This window comes from Aedes albopictus, chromosome 2 (assembly GCF_035046485.1).
Source record: "Aedes albopictus strain Foshan chromosome 2, AalbF5, whole genome shotgun sequence".
Lineage (NCBI taxonomy): Eukaryota > Metazoa > Arthropoda > Insecta > Diptera > Culicidae > Aedes > Aedes albopictus.
The window spans coordinates 494,364,858-494,381,457 of NC_085137.1; the positions used below are offsets into that span (position 1 = coordinate 494,364,858).

The 16,600-nt window shown below is 42.7% G+C and overlaps 1 protein-coding gene across 12 annotated transcripts in view; it reads left to right on the plus strand.

The window, feature by feature from the left end:
• LOC109423356 (potassium voltage-gated channel subfamily H member 6) overlaps nucleotides 1-16,600 on the plus strand; it is a 518,403-nt gene that overhangs the window by 483,907 nt on the left and 17,896 nt on the right. For all 12 annotated transcript variants that reach the window (XM_062854256.1, XM_062854260.1, XM_062854257.1 and 9 more), the window contains 6 exons: nucleotides 1,497-1,620; nucleotides 1,927-2,047; nucleotides 9,542-9,660; nucleotides 9,905-10,095; nucleotides 11,564-11,706; nucleotides 11,791-11,984. In XM_062854256.1, the coding sequence (XP_062710240.1) occupies nucleotides 1,497-1,620; nucleotides 1,927-2,047; nucleotides 9,542-9,660; nucleotides 9,905-10,095; nucleotides 11,564-11,706; nucleotides 11,791-11,984 (892 nt within the window). The remainder of the gene's footprint in view (nucleotides 1-1,496; nucleotides 1,621-1,926; nucleotides 2,048-9,541; nucleotides 9,661-9,904; nucleotides 10,096-11,563; nucleotides 11,707-11,790; nucleotides 11,985-16,600) is intronic.

A 16,600-nucleotide genomic window follows, 5' to 3' on the forward strand; every position in this document is an offset into this window, starting at 1 on the left:
CATCACAAGAAAAAATATCCCTCCAGAAGACTTAACTATAAGATGGCAAAATATTAACTCTTCTGCGCGGATATCCTCCGTGTGAGCATCTACCTGCCACGAAGTCGAGCGACTAATTCGAACGGTGCCCATCATGTTAAGCAATGGCGCGCCGCCAGAAATGAATGGACCCAAACCAGCTGCCTTCCACCCATGGGCAACTTCGCGACAGTAGTGTTTCCATCCCTCTCGGATGCACCAGGATGAGTAAAGTAGTTGTAGCATGATAGCGTATGTAGAGTTCCCATTCGTGGCGAGAAACCAAATGTTCCGGAAAGGTAATGTCAAAGCTTTCAATTCTAATTGCATTATAAATACGAATTGCTTCTCATTCATTGAATGCTTAGTATCCTTAATGCTGATCCATTGAAAATCTCATCAGAACGCAATAGGTAGAAAAATAACCTCAAACACAATATCGACAGCAGTCGAAACACGAGGAAATCTCCATTATCCGGTAGGCAAACATTGCATTGGAATTAAACTTGCAACAAGTCAAGGAAAGCTTTCAATCGTCATCGCTCCTGTCGCCCCCGACCAAAGCCGTTTCAACGAACGTTCTTTCTTGTTAGGCATTGTTTGTTGTTAAAATAAGTAGGTAGACCGAAGACCAACATTTCCCGGAATCGATTCCAGTCCGGCAGGTTGCACGACGATGAGATAGACAATGGAATCGGTTTTTCGTATCATCTGTCGATTTGCTCGATGCCAAATAAAATTTGTTTTATCATTTGAATTTAAATGAGTTTCGTATGAAGCCTATTTTCGCTTGCGGTTTGAATTACGCAAATTCAAGATTCTCGGATTTACGAATTGATAGGTAGCAAGAAACGACAATGGAATTGGAGAATTGTTTTTAAGTTTCCATGTACTTGGAAAAAAGTCTCATTATAAGGAGCAAGACCATATTTCTCTAAAAATTATTCCACCGGGCAACTGGTACCGAACTATTTTTATCGAATGATCAGAGGGCATCTTCTGTTTTGTGTATGGCATGTAATCCTCAATTTGAATATTCCATTGTAGTTTCTTCAAGAAGGAAAAAAAAGCAAGCGATCTCAAACCGGGCTTCATCTACAATGATACAACTCCACAGCTCATAGATCAAAAAGGCTCTACTCGCGAATCGTGATAAGTCGTAAGTCAACCTCGCTAGAGCGCCTAAGTGTATCACATATTTTACCTTAAATGCACACGCTACTACGGCAGCACTCAGAGTATCCTCTGATGGTCGGAAAAGCAAACACAAGTCAAGTAAAGTACTTTCATACACACACAGTAAATCTCTGCCTCTACGCCGTCCGTTTTCCCCTCTATGACATAACAATAGAAAAAAAACTATTATATGTACGACCATAAACGTAACTATAACTAATATATCATCTCAACTTTCCCTTCCTCGCGTTTTTTATTCGTACTCTTGCACAATCCTTCATACTCATAATTGAAAAAAATAGGTACGCGATAGGCAACGCCGAACGGCCGTTCATGAAGAACAAAGTAGGCTGGCTGGACGCGTTGGCCGAGGCCACCCAGGAGTATTACTACGCCAACAACACCGGTGGAGGTCCGTCGATAAAGGTAAGCGCCTGCTTGGATTCTATCAGCAAATGGGCATCAGGCACTGCCACGTTCCCCACACAGGTTTCCCTGTCCTAAGTGCCGCCGGCCGTGGTGGTAATGAAACTTGCTGAGTTTTCTACTGGGAGTCGCATAGTTGCTTCCACATCCCGCGTCCAGACGCGTCCTCATAAATATTCATCGCACCGTGCAACAAATAGTTTTCATGAATCGATTTTTCATTTTTTCTCTTCCACTCCATGCTCTTCATCCTTCGGTGGTGGCGTCCCCCACAAACATACTGCACCTCGGTGGGAAAACTTAAAGTCACGATACGTGACGGCGCTGTACTTCACCTTTACCTCGCTGACGTCGGTGGGTTTCGGGAACGTGGCTCCCAATACGGACGCCGAGAAGATTTTCACGATATGCGTCATGTTGGTTGGATGTAAGTATGAAGTTCTCCCCCAGATGGGGAAGAGGGATATTGTACATCAGTAGCGTAGGTAATGAAGATAGGGTAAACTGTATATCCTTTTGACCCTTGGAAACTTATGGCAAACTAAACTAATCAGAATAGAAGGTGTGATCAAATCGTCGTGGGGTATGAACTCACGTCTCCCTAAGTTCGCTAAACAGGGAGCGTTAACCAACACCGTCACAGAATAGGTACAGCTACTAGCAAACCGATCTGAAAGCAACGCCCACCTCACTCCATGTTCTTCCTCGCAACTCACGATCTCCTTCGGTCCTTTTTTCATCCCTCATCTGTAGAGCCTTTTAACCACTGCGTCCATTATTTAGGAATATTGTGGTTCGACCCATTTTTAATTTGGTGCTAGTCAAATATCCTGTCACAATTGAGCTGTGATGAACACTGGTTGATGTAACAGCTGATCCCAACTAGGCACAGCTCGTTTTATAAAGTTTAACCTGTTGGGATTACTTCGCCAAATTTACAAGGGCTCTAGAAACCCTTTACCAAATACCGCCAATCGGTAATGTGACAGCACTCCAGAGTTGCAGAGCAAATCGAAGGAAATTGGCACTCTCAGTCGATTTTATTCTATTCTGCCCGACATTTCGGCTATGGGATAAGGCCTTTTACAAGCGAAAAATTGGTCAATCGGAACATCACCTATGTCGCTGCTTTCCAATACGTGTTACAGCTTTGTGTTGTTGGAGTCTCGTTTGGCTTCTCTGGCGGAGACGCAGGCTTACTTACCTTACCTTACCGGTCAGACTATGGCCTGAGGGGCCTCTGCTGTACATAGCAGTCGTCTCCGTTCAATCAGGTCCATGGCTGTGTGTCTCCAGTTCCGCACTCTGCGAAGGGTCCACAGATCGTCCTCCACTTGATCGAACCACCTAGCTCGCTGCACACCACGTCTTCTTGTACCAGTGGAATGATTCTCAAGAACCATTTTCGTCGGGTTGCCATCCGATATCCTGATGACGTGACCCGCCCACCGTAGCCTCCCGATTTTCGCGGTGTGGACGATGGTTGGTTTTCTCAGCAGCTGATGCAGCTCGTGGTTCATTCGCCTTCTCCAAGTCCCGTCTTCCATCTGCACTCTGCCGTAGATGGTATGCAACACCTTCCGGTCGAAAACTCCAAGAGTGCGTTGGTCCTCTGCACGTGGAGTCCATGCTTCGTAGATAGTTAACTTCGTATGACGGCGAACTTTGTTCGATCGTAGAGTTCTGCGGAGTCCAAAGCTCGATTTCCTGCCTAAATGCGCCACTGATTTTTTTTTTTTTTTTGCTGGTGTCGTTGTTGGCGGTCACCAGTGAGCCCAAGTATGTACACAAATTCTTCAACCGCCTCGATTTCATCATTCCAGGGATTCCTCCCTGGAGCCCTTTGCCATCGTGTACTTTGTCTTCGACACATAAGTAAGTAATCCGATTCGCCTTGCTTCACTCTTTAGTCGGATGTACGTTTCCGTCAACGTCACAAATTTACGAGCTATAATATAAATATCATCAACGAAATCAAGCATCTGAACAGACTTGGAGAAAATAGTTCCACTCGTGTTTATCTTCGCTCTCCTTATTATACCCTCTAACACAATGTTGAACAGCAAGCACGAAAGACCATCACTTTGCCGTAACCACAGATAACAGACGTTCATGCTAGCATATGAAATGTGTGTAAACCCTTTCAACCGTCATTTCAATGAGGAAACGTAACTGGCGATCGCATTCATGGCGCTCGAGTGGAAATGACAAACGCACGTAGTCCCTTTCAGATAGCAATCACTGCAGCAATTCGTTGTATAGATGGAGGCGATGGTCAAGGTAGAAGGGTTATTCCGTTTTTACACACGTTTTGAGTAAAATTTTGTTCTAAGATAAGCATCTGTTATCTGTGCCGTAAAGAGACGAACCAGCCAAGGGCTGAAAGTCTCTCAAATAAAGATAAATCAATCAATCAATCTGTGCCGTAACCCTCTGCGAGATTCGAAAGGACTCGAGAGTGTCCCTGATACTCGGACTACGCACATCACTCGATCCATCGTCACCATGACCAATCGTATTAGTTTATCCGGGAATCCGTATTCGTGCATAATCTGCCATATCTGTTCTCGATCGATAGTATCATACGCCGATTTGAAATCGATGAACAAATGATGTGTGGGCACGTTGTATTCGCGGAATTTCTGCAACACCTGGCGGATGGCGAATATCTGGTCCGTTGTAGCGCGTTCATCCATGAATCTAGCCTGATATTGCCCCACGAACTCTCTTGCAATCGGTGATAGACAGCGGCATAAAATTTGAGAGAGTATCTTGTAGGCAGCGCTCAGTAGTGTGATCGCGCGGTAGTTCCCGCTATCCAACTTGTCGCCCTTTTTGTAGATGGGACACACGATACCTTGCATCCATTCCTTCGGTAATACTTCCTCCTCCCAAATCATGGTAATGACCCAGTGTAGTGCTCTCACCAGTGCTTCTCCACCGTATTTTAGAAGCTCGCTTGGTATTGATCTGCTCCAGTGGCTTTGTTGTTTTTCAACCGGCCAACCTTCTCCTCAATCTCTTGGAGGTCAGGGGCCGGAAGATTCTTCCTGTGCACATACTCCTAGATCTGTTACCACGCCACCTTCGGTACTTGCAACGTCGCCATTAAGGTGCTCATCGTAATGCTGCCGCCACTTCTCGACCACCTCACGCTCGCTCGTGAGAATATTCCCGCGATTATCTCGGCACATGTCGGCCTGTGGCACGAAGCCTCTGCGCGAGCGGTTCAGCTTCTCGTAGAACTTTCGTGTTTCCTTAGCGCGGTACAGCTCTTCCATCGCTCCGCGATCTCGTTCTTCCTGCTGGCGCTTCTTCATCCGGAAGACTGAGTTCTGCCTGTTCCGCGCCTGTTTGTAACGTGCCTGATTCGCTCTCGTACGGTGTTGCAACATTCTCGCCCATGCTGTATTCTTCTCGTTTTTCAACTGTTCACATTAGCCGTCGTACCAGTCGTTTCTGTGATTCGGAGTAGCGAAGCCTAGTGCTGTAGCCGAGATACTACCTATGGCAGATCGGATATCTCTCCAGCCGTCTTCAGGTGCAGCTGCGCCAAGCTGCTCTTTCGTTGGTAGGGCCACTGCTAACTGCTGCGCGTAGTCTTGAGCCACTTCTACGTTACGCAGCTGCTCGATGTTGAGCCGCGGCGTTCGACTTCGACGCGTGGTGATAACTGTCGAAAGTTTTGAGCGCATGCATACAGCGACTAAGTAGTGATCCGAATCTATATTCGCACTGCGGTATGTGCGGATGTTGGTTATATTGAGAAGAATTTACCGTCGATTAGAACGTGGTCGATTTGATTTTCTGTTTGATGGTCGGGTGATCTCCAGGTGGCTTTGTGGATATCTTTGCGGGGAAAGAAGGTGTTTCGGACTACCATACCACGGGAGGCTGCAAAGTTTACGCATCGCTGGCCGTTATCATTCGATACGGCGTGCAGGCTGTTTCGCCCGATTACCGGTCTGTACATTTCCTCCCTTCCTACCTGCGCGTTCATGTCGCCGACAACGATTTTCACGTCACGCGGCGAGCAACCATCGTATGTTTGCTCTAACTGCGCGTAGAACTCTTCTTTCTCGTCATCAGGTCTTCCTTCGTGTGGGCAGTAGACGTTGATGATGCTGTAGTTGAAGAAACGGCCTTTAAATCTTAACATGCACATCCTTGCGTTGATCGGCTGCCACCCGATCACACGTTGTCGCATCTTGCCCAACACTATAAATCCTGTTCCAAGTTTGTTGGTGGTGTCACAGCTTTGGTAGAAGGTAGCCGCTCGATGCCCGCTTTTCCACACTTTCTGTCCAGTCCAACAAAGTTCCTGCAACGCCACGATGTCGAAGTTTCGGGGATGTAGTTCGTCGTAGATTATCCACATCCTGCGAAACGAAGTGATTTGCAAATCCATGTTCCAAGTTTCCAATCGTAGTCCTTATTTCGTCGCGTGGGTCTTTGCCGATTGTATCGAGTTGTATTTTCTCCTATGTTATTCGCAATGGGGATTTTACGGTTGGCTTATTGGGCCTCTGCCAACACTCCTGTCTCACCGGAGGGCCATCGTGCCAGTTCTGTTTAACGTCCCAACCAACACTGAGACGGCCACGCTGATGGGGCTACCACCTTGAATCTAGCTGGGCGTGGTGCAGCGTTTCTTACTCAGCACTTGGATACCAGAACAGACGCTATTTGAGCCGCACCTCCTTGGTGAACAGACGCTCGGGTCGTACCTCCTCAATCTAGCTGAAGTCAGAAGGACAACAGTACCCAGGCTGCACTACCAGCTAAGCACACAACTCTTAGCTGGCGGTCTTTGTCATCGCTTGACCCGTGGAAGCATGAGGTAAGAACTTGTGATGACCAGAGCTATGTTGGACGCACTCCTTATCGGCTCACCGTTTTGCAGCCGGGCTGCACCAAGACCCAATTTCATGCTTTTTTGATATTACAAAACTCACAACGAGCCACGAGCGGGAAGTGAAATGCTTTAACATGGAACATAGAAGACCCGACGCAGCTACCTGAGTTCATTACCAAAGGTATAACTTATCTTCTGCCTAAGGACTAAAATACAACTGATCCAGTAAAGTATAGACCAATAATGTGCCTTTTGAGTCCGTACAAGATGCCGCAGTCGGTAATAGAGAGGAGGATACAAGACCACTGCGATACCAATAACGTGATGACTGAAAATCAAAAAGAGTGTCGTAAAAACACGCAAGGATGCATAGATCAGGTCATCACAGATGCAGTCATTGTTGGTCAAGTCACCGAAAAGCAGAGGAACCTATATCGTATATCGACTACAAGAAGGCGTACGATTCAGTACCACACTCGTACCTTCTTAAGGCAGGTAGCTGGTTAGCTGGAACGCCGTTTTAACGGCTATCACCCATATCGTCTGGGAGCTACAGAGGAGGTGGCGCGTGGACTCGGAGAATGGCTAGTCCAGATGCAGTACAAGAGGTGGTCCAGGGGTTCGAAGTCGGCTTCGTAGGTCATACCGGTGCCCTGCGGTCGAGATCGACCCTTACAGCGATTAAGTGGCCGCGGAGAGGAAGTCCCGGTAGCGGTGCTGTCGTGACGTCGGTCTACTGGGTTGGATCCGAGCCCGCGGTTGGAAAGGGGTCCCCGGCAAGGGTCGTGGTAGGTGCCGACCCTGCTGTCAGCAACCTTCTGGTGCAGCTGATAGGGCCTGAAGGGTAGTGATATCCTTGCCTTCAGCAGGTCAGATCGGGTTGCACGTGGGCTTCAGTTCTTGATGTCTGCAAAGCAGTTGGGCGCGGGCGGGGTTGACCCTGCCCGCCTTCCGAAGACAAAGGGAGTGGCGAGGACCACTCGGGAAACTGGCTAAGCGCCAGCATGTTACCGTGATGGACTCTCCAGGGCGAGTCATCGATGTTCGTTGCTGCTAGGCTACGCAGCTAACCTTGAGGGTGCGATGTGCACTAGCCCCTCTGTGAAGAACCACCTTCTTGGTGGTTCCGGAGAGACGAAGGGTTTGGCGACCATAGGAATGTGTTTTAGTGGGTCGAGGAGAGAGTAGTACTGGCTTTTACTAGTGTTGTAGAAGACGGCCTTAACCCCACACTACCCTAACCTTCCTGTTAGGGTGTCTGTTGAGCAGATTTTCCCCCTATGGTTTTGAAGGGAAAAAAAAGAAGGCAGGTATACATGGTAAACGTGAACGTTATCAGGCTAATTCAGCACGCGATGGGGATGTGGAGACGACGCTACAAATACCGACGGAACATCTGTGTTGCGGTCCAGAACTCTCTGCATCACGAGGGGGAATTTCAAGGCGATACTTGTAGTTCGCTATGGTCCTGCCTTGCAATGAGCCCTATCAGTAGAGCAGCAACTATGGCTACCAACTAAAAAGTGGAGAATAACCCACACCTAGACCCACACCTTCTTTATGGACGACCTGAAGTTGCTTGCGGAATCAGTACAAAAGCTGCATCAACTGTTGCAGCTTGTGACGGTGTTCAGCAACGACAACCAGATGGAGTTTGAAATTGACAAATGTCGGTCAGCCCACCTTCGCCGGGGTCAAATAGTGAACGCCAGCTGCTTCCGCGTCAACGAACAGGAGGAGACTCGGAATATGCTTGAAGGCGAAGCGTACAAATAACTCGACTTCCTGCAACTTAGAGGTATTCGTCACACAGCGATCAAGAAGGAATTGCACGACAAGTTCTTGCATCGTGTCACTGTGTTCTGAGGAGCTTTCTGTCAACAGGCTTCAAGCTGAAGGCGATCTACACGTTTGCTGTACTTACCCCTGTTGACCTACTGCTTCGTGGTTGGCGCCGTCCACAAATTACGTAACGCTCTAGGGGGAGGGGGGAGTACAGCCGAGCGTTACGGCCCATACAAAAATTTTAGGATTTTCATACAAAAAAGCGTTACGTAGGGGGGAGGGGGGGTCAAAAAATGTCGATTTTAGCGTTACGTAATAAATGGATGCTGCCTTTGTAAAGTGCACCAAGACTGACCTAGAGGTGTTAGAACGAGCAGTACGAGTGGCGTTCACCAAGCACCACATGCGCCATCCAAAGTCGTCCTTCGAGAGAGTCACGCGCAGTAGGAGAAGGAGGCGTCACCCATATCCAGGCACTATGTGTCTCCCAGATGCAGTAACTGAGGGCTTATTTCGAAGGAGGACAGAATCGCCACAAAATGTACCGCACTGTGGAGCTGAAGTTGTCTCCAAATCTCTCCTAAGGTCCCTAGACGAGCTGCAATTGAAGAAGAACTCGATCCTGAAAGCGGTGATTCTTGGAACCTGCGGTATAGTGAGATGGTTCCTAAATCATCACAACTGAAAGTACGAGGAGCCTAATCCCCTTTGGCATTCAGATTTCCCGGGCTTTCAGGGTTTTAGTAGGTATGCCAGATAATAACAGACAACCAGTAATATGTACTAAAAAGTGATTTCACTCCAAATGTGGTGTTGATATCGATTAGAAAAGGTACCATAGTTTTCAATCTATCTAAACGTCCTTCGTGTAGATTTGGCATGCAACGACGACACGTTTGCTGCCAAGCTACTGGATACTCATACGACGTTGTTGCAAATGTTTCAGGAAGAAGTTTTAATGAAAGCAAAAGTGTACTTCCTGGTGGTAACTTTCAATTAATGTTTCGGGAAACTTCTTCGCAGATTATTAAACTTAAACAAATCTATAGGAAATAACTCTTTCACCCACCAAACTACGCTACTGATGAGACCATCCCTCCAGTACTGACAGCCATCAATCAAACTGTCAGCGCAGTCAATCGCAGCCGTTGCGCTAAGCTTGACATTGATCTACATAAATTTTAACATGTTTCTTCTCTCCCTTCAAAATACCCATTTCCCGTTGTTGCAACCTCGGACCTGTACACCAAAACTGTAAAACACACAACCAACCACCACCAGCCCTCATGTACGCCAGCATCTTCGGTAACGTTTCTGCCATCATCCAACGGTTATACTCCGGCACGGCACGATATCACACACAGATGTTGCGTGTCCGCGAGTTCATTCGGTTTCATCAGGTAGGTTAACCTTAAAATTTTAAGCTTTTCACAGTGCAAGAACTATTACACAAGTGGTAGGTAGGTATATGAGCGTGTGAACGTGTGAACCAGCATGGCGCCAACGGCGCCGAACAAGACTTTCCCGTAAAAGCTGTTGCTTCTGGTTCGCCACCCAGAGCGCGATAGTTGCACACTTTCCATCATAACGGTAGTTATTCATTTTCCTTTTTCCTCGTTTTTCTTCTTTTTTCTTTCTGTCAAGATTCCCAACCCACTGAGGCAACGGCTGGAGGAGTACTTTCAGCACGCGTGGACCTACACCAACGGCATCGATATGAACTCGGTGCTGAAAGGGTTTCCCGAGTGCCTGCAGGCCGACATCTGCTTGCATCTCAACCGGAACCTGCTCAACAATTGCTCTGCCTTCGAAGCGGCCAGCCCCGGCTGTCTGAGGTAAGGCTTTGTTATGGCGGCGAAGGTACAGACAAACAGACGTAATGACTGCTTGATGTGGAGGTTCCAAAGAGTTGTACCACGGAACATGATAATAATTATAATATTTATAATCTTTTAAAAGTTATATTTTTTCTGCGCGAAAAGTTAATAGTAAAAGTGTGCGCGGCTAGATTTGAAAGATTCTTTGTCAGGAGGAGATTTTTTTATTATCGTACAAATTGGGCCGAAGGGTCTCAGATTTTCATGAAACTTTTTCCACAGGCAGGGCTCATGAATATATGAACAAAAAAAATTGAGAAAAATTCAGGGTCGCCTATTTTCCCGGAAAACTCAGGTGGAAATTGTTCGTTTTCCCCTGACACTACTTACTTTGAAAAAAAAATACCTCAAGAACGAAGCATCTTAGATACAAAGTTTTTTTTTAGAAAATGAAATTTTCTCAGAAATCCAAAAAAAAATATGAACTGGAAAAATTTTTAACGAACTCGTGGAAAATTTTTCAAAAAATATTTCTGAGAAGGTTATTTTATAAGCTTAAATCGCTGAATTTTTTGGAATGCACTATGCTCGAATTTGCGGAAAATTTTCAAAAAAATATTTTTGATCGCTGAAATTTTTGGAATGCACAATTTTTTTCTTTCCTGAGTTATGGCCAATTATGTGGAAAATGACCATGAAAGCCTATATTATATGGTCATTTTTCACAAAATTGACCATAACTCTGGAACGAAAAAAAGTGCATTCCAAAAATTTTAGCGATTAAAGCTTATGAAATTACCTTCTCTAAATTTTTTTTTTTGAAATTTTCCTCGAGTTCGGGCGTAGTTTTTCCGGCTTTTCTTTATGAATTTTCTCAACTGTGGAAAATTTTGTGGAAAACTTTTTCCAATTCATATTTTTTTTTATTTCTGAGAAAATTTGCTTTCATTTTCAAAAACTTTGTTTCTACGATGCCTCGATCTTGAGTTATGATTTTTCAAAGTAAGTAGTGTCAGGGAAAAACAAACAATTTCCACCTGAGTTTTCCGGGAAAACAAGCGACCCTGATTTTTTTCAATTTTTCTTGTTCATATATCCATGAGCCCTGCCTGTGGAAAAAGTTTCATGAAAATCTGAGACCCTTCGGCCCAAACCCGTACGGTAATTAAAAAAAAATCCCCAGGAGTACGTTGTTCGGTGCGAAAAGTAAACAGTGAGCGTGTGCACATGAATAAAATTTCGTAATTAGCAGCAAATGATCTATTGCAACGAGTGCAATGTTTGACACAGACATGGAAAGAAATCGAAGCGCGAGTACGATCATCCGACGAGATGGAACTTGGAGATCTTTCCGATTGATTAATTCTTTGAACACGATGTCTGTTTGTCTGTATTTTCAAGCCGTATATTATTTTTCCCAGTACCGTAAACCACAGGAAGCAATCCAATTTTGCTATTAGCTAATCTCCAAACTTTCATCCCGCAGAGCACTATCGTTAAAGTTTAAAACCACACACGCCCCTCCCGGCGACACCCTGGTGCACAAGGGAGACGTCCTCACGTACCTATACTTTATAGCACGTGGCTCGATAGAGATACTGAAAGACGACGTAGTCATGGCGATATTAGGTAAGAGCGTGTTGTGTTTGTTCTTTGTTCCCAAGACTCGGATTTCTTGTTTCCTTTCTCGTTTCTGGTTTTGTCTCCCCGCAGGCAAGGATGATATTTTCGGCGAAAATCCCTGCATCCACACGACGCTGGGAAAATCAAACAGTAACGTTAAAGCACTAACTTATTGTGATCTACATAAGATTCATAGAGATGACTTATTAGACGTGTTAGATTTATTTCCGGAATTTTATGATAGTTTTGTAAATAGTTTGGAAATTACGTATAATATGAGAGATGTGAGTCTATATTTCAGAATTTTTCAAATGCTACCTACTACTACTACTCCACTTTATGCCACCCTTTGCACACATTTTTTAGTTTTTCTTTTTCTTCAATTTGTTGGTTGATCCTATGATTGCCAGTATTTGGTAGTGCTTTGTAACTTTTCTTTAGATGTTAGTTACATTTTCATTTATTTTACCTTACAAGAAGAACCATGCATTTAATGATTGTAATTTTTTAGTTAGAAGAATGCTGTGAAATTACCATGTAAGGATATAGAATAATAGGGACATAGAGATAAGTGTAGGTCCGGTAGAAAAAGAGCAAAAAGCATATTTGATATAATCTTCATCACAGCCTACAGAGTATTTCCAGTCCAGATCATGAAGAAAATTTCCATTTTTGACACGATATTTTTCAATTTGAATAAAATTTTGTTCAAGCGCTGGGTTTCGTGAATCATTTACTTTTTCATCGACACATAAGTAATCATTTTTCTTCACCTAACATAATTTTCTTCTTCAAACACTCGAAAACGGTTTGCTAAATTGAAAGGTGTATCAAAGATGTTTGAGGATATTTGAAGGACTTTTAGGGGAAAACACACTGAGAGTAATAGGACAGACCTAACAAAGCCAGCAAGTTCCCTTTATTCATGGCGGGTCTATGTATGATGTCATATAATTTCATTTTTTCCAAAAACCTTACCCTTCGATATTATTTTATTATTTTTATGTAGAAAACTCAGCCTCAAAATGTGTCAAATACATCAAATGCTTCTATTTTTTTTTTTTTGAGTTTTTTTTTATTTTTCAAAACAAGGTACAGCAAACAATTTAAGAGGCTTCTTACATCAAATATATATTTACATTAGGGTGGCCCATGCTTATATGAAAAACGAAAATTTCGAAAATTGCCAAGTCTTACCTCCTTAGTTAGTTGCTTTGAACTCCCAGAAGCTACGTTCAAAATTTGAGCAAAATCGGTTGAGCCTAAGGGGGCGCTCAAAACGCTTGATGGTTGTATGGGAAAACCTGGCCAAATGTATGCAGAAATTTTAAGTTTTCGAATTTTGCCGCTAGGTGGCGCTGTGAGCGTTCAACAAATAAACCCTTTTGTATTATCGTAGGTGACTATATGCCAAACAACTTTGTCGAAGACCGCGAAGTGATCCGACGGCTGTGAAGAAAGTTATACCCTAGGTAAAGCGAGGCAAAGTATTGAGATTTCATTATTGATATTATTCCTTTACATGTATTGGAAAAACAACAATGAAGTTTATCCTCACTTTACCTAGGGTATAACTTTTTTGACAGACGTTGGATCACTTTGCAGTCTTCGACAAAGTCACCTACAATAATACCAAAGGATTTGAATTTTGAACGCTTACAGCGCCACCTAGTGGCAAAATTCGAAAACCTTAAATTTCTGCATACATTTGGACAAGTTTTCCCATACAAACTTCAAGCGTTTTGAGTGCCCCTTTAGGCTTAATTGATTTTTCTCAAATTTTGAACGTAGCTTCTGGGAGTCCAAAACAACTTATTTAGGAGGTAAGGCTTGGCATTTTTCGATTTTTTTGCTTTTCATATAAGTGTGGGCCACCTTAATTTACATACAGGTTCAATAAAAATACTATGCATATTTTTTGTGCTCCAGAGTCACAATTATTCATACTTAAGTTACAGCGAATAAAAAAAAATAAAAAAAAAATTGTACTGGAATTTTGTGAGAATTTATTCTAGTTTTTTTTTTACTGTTTTAACTTAAGTATGGTTGGATGTAGAAACTACTTTAGTTAAAATAAATCAGAAATTGTTTCCTTTTGCCCGTTTTAAAAATCGATAAAAATGAAAAAAAAATCGGGAAAAATAGTTACAAGCATATGACATGGTCAACTTAGCAAAATATGAGGCAGGAAGTCAGTTGTCTATGTACAGAAAAAAAAATTTAAAAAAAACGAAATGGGAAGTTTCTGGAACATTAAATTATATTACATCTAACATAGATCCGCGATGACCAATTTTCTCAGCGTATTTTAAGTCTGAAATGATTTCAGAAACTGTAGTAAATTATATCGGAAAATGTGGTGATACTGCAATAAGAGATACTTCGAGCAATTTCATGTGAGTCTCAGGAGCAAAGTGCTTCCGACATCTCCAAAGGAAATTCCGACAGAATCCCAGATATATTCATAAAAAGATCTTGGAGGATATTTTGCAACAATTCTTGAATAAATAGTTGCTAAAATTCCAAGTGAAAATTTAGGCCTTTCTTGAAGAATTTTCGATATAATTGCGAAAGAAATTTCAGATAAAGTTTGTGAGAAGGTTCCATGTAGATTTTCCAATAATAATCCAGTAGAATACCTGATAAAGTTTAAAGAAAAGTGCAGCAAGAAATTAAAAAAAAAACAATCTTCAGGCGGAATTTCTAAAATACTATCAAACATGATTCCATGATCAATTCATAGGGAAATTATATGTGCGCTTCTTGGGAGCATTTCAGAAGAAGTTTCTAGTGGAATTGTTGGGGGATTGGCAAAAAATCTTTGAAAGATGTTCGATTGGAAGCACATTACGAATCTGCGAAGCATGGCATCCATAAATCCTTTGTATTCTAGTATTCAAGATTTCTAATCTTCAAGCTTTTTAGTGTTCTGGTCATCTACACACTCAAAACCGATTTGCGGGCTCGGACATAACGCGCTCAGTCGTGTGCTCAGTGAAATCATCAACTGAAAGTGCTGATATTCCGGCAATCTGAATTAAGTGTGTAGGCCTTTCGACTTCTAGTGTTGTAGTCTTGTAATCATCTTGTTGGTAAAGTCTGTACTCTAGTCTTCTGGTTGTCGTTGTCTTTTCACCTTCTACTATTCTGGACTTATTGTTTTCTTGTCTTCAAGGTTTGTAGCCTGCAAACTTTATAGTATTCTTTTCTTCTGGTCTTCCAGTTGTCTTGTCTTGCAGGGTTTCAGTCTTCTAGTTCTCTAGTGTTCTAGATCTTGAGTCTTCTTTCTTTCTGGTTCTCGTTCTCTAGCTTCCCTAGTATACAGTCTACTGGATTTGTACTCTTCTATATTTCTTATCCACTAGACTTCTCGTGTCTGTATTCTTTCAGAACTCTAGTTCTACTTCTAGTCCTCTAATTTTCTAGTCTTTTAGTCTTCTAGTTTCTACTTTTTTAGTCTAGTCTTCTAGTTTTCTAAACTACAAGTTTTCTAGTCGTCTTCTAATCTTCTGGTCTTCTGGACTCTGAATCTTCTAGTCTTCAAGTCTTCTAGACTTCAAGCCATCAAGTTCTCTATTCCTCAAATTCTCTAGCGTTCTAGTCTTCTGAACTACCCGACTTTTAGCCTTCTTGAATTGTTGTCCTCTAGTGTTCGGGTCCTCTTTTCTTTTAGCCGTCTGGCATTCAAGTCTTCTTGGTCTCCTAGCCTGCTGGCATTTATGTCTTCTAATTTTCACAGCTTCCATTTTTCGGTCGTTAAGCTGAGCAAACTCGTTCTAGACTTCCAATTTTTCTAGCCTTCTAGTCCTCTAGACTTACAGTCTTTTAGTCATCTTGATTTCTGGTCTTTAAGTGTTATATTATTCTAGTCTTCTAGAAGCCTTTCTGGTATTCTGTTCTTCAAGTCTTCTGATCTTCGAGACTTTAAGTTCTCTATTCCTCTAATTCTCTATTCTTCAAGTTTTCTGCTCTACACGTCTTCTGGTCTTCTAGTCTTCTAGTCCTCTTTCTAGTCGTCTAGTGTTATAGCTTTCTAGCATTCAAGAATTCTAGTTGTCTAGTCTTCTGGTCTTCTAGTTTTCTAAATGTTTATTCTTCTTGTCTTGGTATTTTAGTCTTTAGTTCTTCGAGTCTTCAAGTTATTTATTCGTCTAATCCTCTATTCTTCAAGTTTTCTGGTCTACACGTATTCTGGTCTTTCTAGCCTTTTAGCGTTTTAGTTCTCTTTCTAGTCCTCTGGTTTCCGAGCTTTCTGGCTTTCAAGTCTTCTAGTTACCTAGTCCTCTCACATTCTTGGTTTTCTAGACGTCAATTATTCCAGTCCACTATCCTCTAGTCTTCTAGATTTTCAGTCCTTTAGTCATCTTGATTTTTGGTCATCATATCTTCTAGTCTTCTATTATACTAGTGTTCAAGTCTCATAGTTTTCCAGTGTCCTGGTATTCTGGTTTACAAGTAGTCTGGGCTTCGAGTCTTCAAGATCTCCACTACTCTAATCCTCTGGTCTTTCAGTATACTGGTCTGCACATCTTCTGGTTTTCTAGTAATCTTACCATCTAGTCCTTCTTAGTCCTCTAGCATGCAAGTCCTTTTTATTAACTTCCAGTCTTCTTCAATACCAGTCGTATTTTTTTTAATCTTTCAGTTTTTGAGTCATAGTATTCTAGACTTCAAATATTCTAGTCATCTTGTTTATGGTCTTCATGTCTTCTAATCTTCTATTCTTATTGTAGTCAAGTCTAACAGTTTTCCAATATTTTGATCTTCCAGATTTCTAGTCTTCCAGTCTTTAAGTATAATAGTCTTCTGATATTGTAGTTCTCTATACTTCAAGTTTTCTAGTCTGCAAGTCTTCTTTTTATAATTTTCCAAACTTCTGGCCTCCAATCTTTTTGATCTT